Below are 9676 nucleotides of genomic sequence, written 5' to 3' on the forward strand. Positions count from 1 at the left end.
AACTCTTCTATGGCTCATCCACGTAACGTTCATTCTTGCACTGTTCATCTGTAGTACTACCTCTATTTTTTACTGGACAGTGGACACTAGCTAGTGCAATTTTACACTAACCAACATCAACTATAAAAAACGGAGGGAGTACTGTTTACGGCTTTACGCACTGCACAGACAGTAACAGGCCACCCCTGGCAGCGGTCCTAATCCTGGGAAGACGACACTCAAGCGTTCGGATTCTAGTCCTAGACCTCAAACCTACTACTCGTACTAACTCTGTAACTCTAGTTCTAACATCTATGTGTTAGGATAATGTCTTTTTAGCGACTTTTCAGTACTATCCCTGAATTCTTTTAAAATATATCGAACATTCTGGTGATGAATGTCTAAGTCAAAGCTACGACAGCAGTGGATGATGCTAGTGTCATCAGGGTCGACAGGGGTGTCTCAAGCGAGAACAAGAAGCTATCAAAGGAGGATACTACTACAGTGCATTATCTTCCTTCTGTGTTTAACACCGAAACCATTCGAGAACGTAGAACACAGCAGCTAGATATATCAATCTTCACTTCTGAGTTTTAGTTAAAGGATGAACATTTATACAAAATACAACATGCAGGCGATAATTCTGCTTGCCTTGAACAAACAATGGAGAAGTTCTATCCTGGCCCATATAAAAAAAACCACAAATGTTACAGGCTCCTATGTACAAACCGAAAAATGGCAGGTAGAATCTCCTCACCCAAAACTGCCAGATTTCTGGCACTGTTAAGATTTACACCTTGATTTGCATGTTCCCTTTTAGATATTTATCAGTTTCTTCATTATACTGGGGCAGGTGAACTTTGCAGAGCTGTGAAGTAGTCCTCTTCGACATTCTTTAGAAGATTGTCACTGCTTAAGTTGATACACCATGATATAGACCCTTTATCCAAAGGCCAAGGCAACAAAGCTGAAATTAACATGAAAGTTTTGCTCAGTTCAGCCTTGTCATCATAAGCAGGAGAGAGTTTAGTATAATCATTATATTACGAAGATAAAAGAGTCTAAGAAGACTCATACATGCCCCCTATGGTAGAAAATAGTACAGCTTTGCCAATAAAAAACTAATCGTGTAATTATAATACTACCAGAATATGCCTGATCAACAATATTTGGAAGTTTTTTCGTCACAAACAAGCCATCAGTCCAAATGAGCTTTTGGGTCGGAAAAGTAATGAAATATCTTTTTACAAATTTCAAGGAATATGAATGGTAACTTAGGGCAATCACAGATGAATTGATTATTCAACAACACTATTAACTGATAAAGCAATAAATTGGCAAATCTTTTTGTCGCATAAAGTTTTGAATCCTCGTAGAAAAGCCTGGATTTTTCATTCATGAAATTGGAGGCATTAGGAGTTACTGACAAAAAGGGGGGAGAGTAACGAACGATTCAGCATAGCATGATGCATTTTGCAACAGAAGGATTACACCCATATGTAAAACAAGCGAATTGAGCTAAATGACTATACCTGCAGAATTGTTGGCTCCCTCCTCTGCTGTGTGCAACAAAATTGTCCCAGAAAGGATGGTTATCAGGCCGCATAATTCAGAAGCAATACTACTTAAGCTTTGACCAGCCCAGTCCTGCAGTTCATAGTTTCGTAGTAATAAGTCCAAACGCAGCCTACTTCTGTTCTGCTTAATTAACAAAACAGATAGGACTACTTTGTACCTTAAACATAATTCCACTTGCCACTATTGTAAGGGTAGTAAACATTACATAATATATAGGAGAGACAATAGCCAGATTAAAGGTATCCAATGCCTGCAAAAATAGAAGGAAATTTAGAATAACTCTAAAACTAAGATACACGCTGCAACGATTAGAAATACACTAGACCAATTTAAGATGCAAGTTTTCTTGATAACTTGTAATGGATACTTAAAATATGCTTGTAGATGTTGCAGAATAACAAAAACTTTTAGTAGTTCATACTCAGAAGTACAAGGCTACAAGCTGTAGGTGCAATCAGCAAAACACATTCACGGGTGAAGCAACAGGGTGAAAAAAGGATGTCCATACCTTGTTCAGGTAATTTATTTGAGAAACCCCACAAACAATTGCAACCATAAGAAAAAGCCATGTGTATGGATAAGCAGCCTGATTCACCCCATCCAACGTAAGCTTTATGGCAACACCAATGGCTTTGATGCTAACGACCTGCAGAGTCAGGAAAGCTTAGTAACTGAATATTCCTACAGTTAATCTGTACGTCAGCCACTCAAAGCACACTTACCGTTAGCGATCCCATTGAAGAGCAGATACCCAGATATATCAGGATGTTAGTCTGACCGTATCGAGGTTCAAAGAAGAGTACTAGCGCTCCCACAAGTAACAATGCTGTCACCACATATGCTAGAAACCCTGCCAATGATCGACACCCCAGGATGGAGAGATTCTGTGAGAACTGCAGCTCCAGCGAACTGTCATGCGCAAGACTGGGTTGCAATGACTCACCTGGTTGAGTAGCTAGGTTCCAGATTTCCTTGACAGAGTTAGGCATATGCTCTTCAGGAGCATGCATGACAACAACAACTGAACCTACTATGCACGACACACAGCCAAGGACCCCGAGCTTCTCAAGCCGCTCCTTGAGCACAAAGTGCGCCAACACTGAACTGCCCAATTCCAGGAAAAAAAATTCTGTCAAATAAAGAAGATTACAGGACCGCGTATGTGAGTGGAAGTGTGGAACCAGCTTGTGGTATGGTATGGTAAGGAAATTCACCTTACGATTATGCTTAACGCCCCAAGTGGAGTCACGAGTACAGCCGGCGCAAATATGTAAGCAATGAAGTTTGCGACCTCCCCAAGCAGCACTTGTGAAGACCAGCACTAGGCAAATTCAGTTGGGGTGGCAAAGTTTAAAATTGAGAGTAGATTTTATGTTGAGCGCGTGGCATACTTGTGGTCATTCCCGCCCACCATAGAGGCTCGGAGAGGTAAGTGTGTCCTCCGCCACCTGTATAAGGGAAAGCAGAAATGAGCCGGATAAGCTCAGAGGGCAATTGGGTGAGTCCCATGAGCTTAAATCAAAGGACAATTGGGTGAGTCCCATAATCTTAAGACCCTGTTTATTTCCTTGCAGAATTATATAATCCAGCTTATAGATTATATAGGCTATGTTTATTTATCCTCTAGATTATATAATTCAGTTTAAATAAATTAAAAGGCAAATAAACAATATAGATTATTAGGTAGATTATATAATCTAGATACCTAGATTATGATAATTCATAAACAAGTCATTATGTGCTTATATAATTTATAAGCTAGATTATATAATCCTTGAAGGAAACACACAGTGGCATAAGCATATATTGACTTGCTTATAGATTATTATAATCTAGGGAGCTAGATTACATAATCCATCTAATAATTTGTATTGCTTGTTTACCTCTCGATTTATTTAAGCTGGATTATATAATCTAGAGAGTAAATAAACAGAGCCTAAATCAAAGGACAATTGGGCATGAATAGAAAGCTTTCGTTTATGGATAACAGGTTTGACGGGAGAAAAGAAGACATAATTGATGAAGTTGAACACACAACAATACTAGTACTAGATAAAAGATATCAGAGCAACCAAAATCTTGGACACCGAACGAAGCAATCCCCCGAGCTTGGATATCTAGAAGACAACGACATGGCGTCAAATCACGCACCGCCGCACCTGTTTGTGACTTTGACTAACGACAGCGCAGGATTGTCAAGGTCTCTAGAATCAGAGACATCGGCCGGGTCCGGTCGCGGCAGACAATGCGTCAAATCGCGCACCGGCACGGCACGGCAGTTTTGCGGCAGACAATGCGTCAAATTGATAGTAGCGGGCGGTGCGGCTGGACGTGCTCGTGCTCGGATCAGGGGGACGAATGCGGGCTCAGATCCAGAAGGAACGACCTCCCCGCTCCCCGGGGCTGGGGGTAGGAGCAGATCAGCCGACTCAAGAGGCAGCCCGGGCCCCGGGGCGCGGGATGGGACCCTAGGACGCGCGTGGAGACGACGAGATACGCGCTAAGCGCAGCAACGCGGCGGAGAGATCAGGGGTTCGGTGCGTTACCTGCGCGGTCGCCGCACTTGGCTGCTCGCAGGAGGCCGATCTTCTTGAGGATGAAGCTGGCGCCGATGAAGGCGCTGGAGGCGACGGCGAGCGCCAGGCCCTTGGTGTTGTCGGAAACCGCCCCCTCCATCGTCATGGTGCTGCGCTGTGCCTGTGCTGTGTGGTTGATGCCGCCAAATGTCGTCCCCGGACCCAATCCCCCTGCCTCCTCTGCCGCCCCGCTTCAAATCGAACTGAAACGAAGCCAGGAGATTTGAATGGTGGAGGAGGGAACCGGGACAAGGGCTAAGGTGGGGGGCCGGCCGGCCGGAGCAAGGCAGCGCAGCGCAGGCTGTCCCCGCTCCACGCTCCTCCTCGTCTGATTTGTCCTTTACTATTCTCCCGGCTCCCGCTACGACGGCTGCCGGCTGGCCGTCCGTTGATTGGGTGCCTGGCTGCCTGCCTGGTTGGCACGGGCTCCTTCCGCGATAGAGGGGGAAGGCCAGTAAGCGCGCACGGGCGGGCCCCCACACCAGGCCAACACGCACGTGACACGTCCACACCTTGACCCTCCCCTGCTTGGAAGTTGGAACGAAGGAAGGACTACGGGCCACGGGGTCAGGGTGGACGAAGGCGATGGTGGGGCCGGAACGTCAGCTCGTGAAATGCACGGGAGCGGATCTGGTTTGGGCTTGTGCAGTTGTGGGCGCGGTCTTGCCAAATGGCAATGTCCACATTGTAAAATTCAAATTCGTTTAAAAATCTATCTATGTATATACTCTCTCCACTATAAATTATGGGTCATTTTTAGTCAAAGTATGTCAAGTTTAACCAAATTTGCATAACGACATGATATCATTTACGATATCTTAAAGAAAAAAATGGACTGAAACGCATTTGATAGTTAATTTTTAGTGTTTATGGACTAGTATAAATATTTAGAGTAACATTATTTGCTATTTTTTATGAATATAATGAAAAGATACAATGTGGACTTAGACTATCTCCAACAGACTCGCTATTTCAAACTCCACTCTGCAAACAGTGTAATCTACCGCGCAAAACGGTACTTTATAGCATCTCCAAGAGCTCTCTAGAAAATGGCTTCTCAAAATTAGTTTTAAGGGACATCTAAAAGGTTAGTGGGGGTAGATTTTAATCCTTTATCCAACAGATCCCTTAAAGCGGTATAATGTTTCTGGGGAGCCAAAAAAACTCTCATTTGTAGCTACAGATGAGGGAATTTTAAGGGCTATAAAAAGTTGGGAGTGTTTTAGGGGAACTGTTGGAGACACGTTTTTGTGTTTTTTCCAAAAAAACTTGATTTAGTACAAACTTTTGGTAAGCTCTTGGAGATGCTCTTACACGGCCTACTTGAGATGGTTTACACATGACAATAGATGGTTCGAAAACTAACACATCAAGAAAACATTATAATACTTATTCAAGACCTACATGATCATGCAATAGCTCAAGATATAAAATGAAAAAAATAAACGAAGAGACAAAAAACGGAGAAAACGAGTTTGTTCGGTAACATTAGACGTTTCGACGAGGCACCAGATAAAACATCAAACAAGTGTTGTGTTGGGTACCTAGAAGCAGGATGTCCAAAGAAGGCCCGAAGGCCTCTCAAAGACGGTCCACGAATCGAGCAGGCCCCTTGTCAAATAGCTTGGCGGGAAGGACCAGAAGGCCAACGAGGGACGACTCGCCAAGCCGACCGACCCACCGAGCAACCTATCTGCCGAGCAACCCAGCGAGACGTGACTGCCGACCAACCTGCCCGCTGAGCACCCTAGCGAGGCGAGGCTGCTGAGTAACCCGCCCGCCGAGCAACCCAACAAGACGACAATCGGCTCTCAGGAAGAGTCGGCCTGCTACTATCAAGCCAGGTCGACACGATGGGACATCACCGAGCCATGTCCGGACCGTGGAAGCGGCACCGAGGGGTCTCTGTCAAACACGACGCCGGATACATATCCACGTTGACAAGTGGGACCGAACGACTCCAACCGAAAAGGCCTCAGCATCGGGGTATCTATAGTGACCATACGATGGAGGGGATGGAACAATACACCGTATCAAGCGTATGCCTACGCACGATGAAAGGTGACGACAAGAGGAGACGGAAGACAAAGTTGTACCGAAGACATCCCTATGCCACGCCATGAGCTAACTCAATAGAACCCACCAAACCCCGCCACATCTAAATCAAAATAACTACAAGAACCCAAGGAAGCGCGGACGGGACTCGACGCCATACTAGAGGCACGACAACGTAGGACTGGGAGACTACTCCATAGGAGCTATGAGGCCCAGGAGCACGACCCAACAGACGAGACATAGTGGCTGCGAGGCTCGGAAGCAAGAGACCGAACTCCACCCCAATAGGAATACTAGTCCGCATTGTAACGTCTACCCTTGGGCTATAAAAGGCTGAGACAACCCTCATCAAAAGCATCATCCCATATCCTCTAGCTTCACACAAGCACCTGACTGTAACATGTCCTAAGAAATATTACTGTTAGCATTACACTGTACTAGGGCTCCGACCTAAACCAGTATAATCAGCTCGCCTTAGCTCCACCCTCAAGCCCCCTGTACCTCACCATTCGGAGTGAGTATTGTCCCCCCGAGTCCGAAAACTATGACATGTTGCATTGTACTGAAAAAGGAATAACTTAGACATAATACATTAGACATACAGGTGTGCATTGAATGTCGCACTGGATAGGGAACTGAATATGACGCTCAGAAACATCTACAAATGAGGGATCCACAAGATACCAGATGTATGTTGTCGGAGAGGAAGTCTCCGGCCGGGTGGTGGAGTGCACCAGCCCTAAATCCTAAGATGAGGAAGGGCTTAGGCGTTTTGCTTGATCGTTGGAGTGAAGGGGAAGAACTCAAGAACACACAAGGGTTTAGAGTGGTTCGGGCCGCCGGAGCGTAATACCCTACTCCACTATGAGTTGTATTGCTTGAGAGCTTGTATGAGCTAGCGAGTCTAAGATTGCGTGTGTCTGTAACGTCGCATGCCTCCCCTTTTATAGCTGAAAGGGAGGCATGCACAAAGGGACTGGGCCCCGACATGTGAGCCCAGGAACATAAAGAATATAGCACTTGGAGCTACTAATGCCTGTTGTCGAGACAATCTTCTCATCCCTGACGCCCGAGATCTACGTATCCTTGGCGTACAGAGGAAGCTTCTTGTAGGAGGGATGTTGAGTACAGTGTGCTGCCTGGCACGATCGTACTATTCGCTAGCAGACCCAGCAGGCGCGCTGTCTGCTGGATGACCTTGACACCGCCTGCCAGCGGATGGGACGGGACACATTAAATGCTGAGAGGGCACGTCGCCCGTCAGCGCAGTGGCAGGCGGCGCGTCCTTTCTTCAATAAATGCAGGGGCTGCACGACCTCACGTCAGGTTCGGCCCGATAGCTTATGTCATGGGCCTCAAGCAGTGGGTCTCTGCCTGAGCAGGACGTGAAGGGCAAGGCCCAGACACGTGTCAGCACCAGACCCCTGCTCATACCAGGGTTCTCCTCGTTCCGGGGCCCTGCCAGGGTTCAGACCTCCCGGGGGCTCCGGACTTATATGTATAGGGGTCCGGTGTCCCTCTGTGGGAGTCCAAACTTACTGAGATGTGTTGTCTCTCCTTGCCACGTGGCGCCCTTTGGTCTGCCCATGCGGTGGGGTCAGGCGCCGTTCCCTGCGTGGCTAGAGGGACGTCGCATGGGTGTGGCGTCTTCGTGTTGTAGAAGAGGGTACCCCTAATTTAGGGTACCGACAGTGGCCCCCCGGTCCCGCCTCAGGAGAGGATGCGAGCCTGCAGGTGGGACCAGAGTCTGATTGGCGGTTGGACCGCTGCTCCTGCGTGTCTGTTGCTGCAATTACTGTAGACCCGCCTATGGCCATGCCAACTGTCGCGCCTATTCCCACGGCTGACTGGCCCGTGACCATCGTACTTAATGTCACTGTTGGGCCATGCGCGGGGCTGCCTCGAGTCGTTGCACTGGTTCTGAAAATTTTACCTTTCCAGACTCCCGTGACAGCCTCGAGAAGACGTGGTATTAGCGCAAGCCATGGTGCGGTTTCTTCGCACACGGTAATCGGCGCGCCGGTTACATGTCATGTGGGCCTGGGCCCCCGCGTTGGACCGCCAGTTGGGGTGGAGCTGAGGGGGCGCACAGCCGTAGGACGATTGTACGCTTCCTGCGCGGCGGTTCGCCTCTTTAACCGCTGGATGCGGCGAAGTTGAAGGGGTGCCTAACCGTGGGGCAGTTGCATGCCCCTTGCGCGGCGGTTCGCCTTCCTGACCGCTGGTTGCCCCGAAAATGGAGGAGCATGTAACCGCAGGGCAGTTGCACGCTCCTTCTTAGGGTTGGTCTGTATGACATGTGGGGCCTGGCCCCCGTGTCATAAGGTGGGATCCTTAGTGTACGCCAGGGGAGACTTCACCCGTGACGCTTCAGGGGCGCGAGTGGGGGATCTGCCTTTAAAAAGGGGTCGATCCCCCAGGCAGTAGACATGCCTCGCTCCTCTTGCGACCACTGCCCCCTTTCGCCTTCTGGGTCTCCAGATGGGGTGCGCTGGTGTTCTCTGGAGGGATCCGCATCAAGGTCGTCTCTTCCGGCGACTTCACCGTCGGAGAGCGTGCGCTCGTGGTGGTGTCGTCGATCTTGTCTTCTTCCTGCTGCTGTTGGAGGGGTGCAACCCCATGGGGGTTGGCATCCTTCCACCACCATTCGGCTTCAAGGATTTTCATCATGCAGCCCGATCGCAACCCTCGGCCGGTGGTCATCCACAAGGATGACTACCGACCTTGTGGTGGAGAGAAGCGAGCCGAGCTGTGGCCTCCCCCCTGCCCTCAGCTTCAAGGATGTTCATCATCCGCGCTGGGGAGTAGGGCAAGCCGAGTGGGAGCTTCGCCTTCCGCGTGGGTTGGCAGTCTGCTTCTTCCTCCAGCAATCGGGGGAGAAGGGCGTTCGCCGGCCTCGCGGAGGAGGCAAACTCTGGGTACGCGAGTGAAAGTCGCCTAGAGGGGATGGTGAATAGGGCGAATCTGAAATTTACAAACTTAATCACAACTACAAGCTGGGTTAGCGTTAGAAATAAGAACGAGTCCGAGAGAGAGGGCGCAAAACAAATTGTGAGCGAATAAAGAGTGTGACACAAGGATTTGTTTTACTGAGGTTCAGTTCTCGCAAACCTACTCCCCGTTGAGGTGGTCACAAAGACCGGGTCTCTTTCAACCCTTTCCCTCTCTCAAACGGTCCCCTAGACCGAGTGAGCTTCTCTTCTCAATCAATCGGAACACTAAGTTCCCGCAAGGACCACCACACAATTGGTGTCTCTTGCCTCGATTACAAATGAGTTTGATCGCAAGAAGAATGAGAAAGAAAAGAAGCAATCCAAGCGCAAGAGCTCAAATGAACACAACAAATCACTCTCTCTAATCACTAAAGCTTTGTGTGGAGTTGGGAGAGGATTTGATCTCTTTGGTGTGTCTTGTATTGAATGTTAGAGCTCTTTTAAGTAGTTGGAAGGTGGAAAACTTGGATGCCAATGAATGTGGGGTGGTTGGGG

At 48.3% G+C, this 9676-nt stretch overlaps 1 protein-coding gene across 1 annotated transcript; it reads right to left on the reverse strand.

Moving 5' to 3' along the window:
* Positions 1–520: 520 nt before the first annotated feature.
* Positions 521–4662, reverse strand: LOC103626455 (probable magnesium transporter NIPA6). Its single transcript, XM_020538394.2, has 9 exons — positions 4104–4662; positions 2949–3005; positions 2772–2862; positions 2501–2661; positions 2280–2407; positions 2066–2203; positions 1715–1807; positions 1512–1626; positions 521–946 (listed from the first exon to the last, which is right to left on the reverse strand). Exons 1-9 carry the CDS (start codon positions 4237–4239, stop codon positions 819–821), a joined length of 1047 nt encoding a protein of 348 aa, XP_020393983.1. The 5' UTR covers positions 4240–4662; the 3' UTR covers positions 521–818.
* Between the last annotated feature and the right edge of the window lie 5014 nt (positions 4663–9676).

This window comes from Zea mays, chromosome 5 (genome assembly GCF_902167145.1).
Source record: "Zea mays cultivar B73 chromosome 5, Zm-B73-REFERENCE-NAM-5.0, whole genome shotgun sequence".
Lineage (NCBI taxonomy): Eukaryota > Viridiplantae > Streptophyta > Magnoliopsida > Poales > Poaceae > Zea > Zea mays.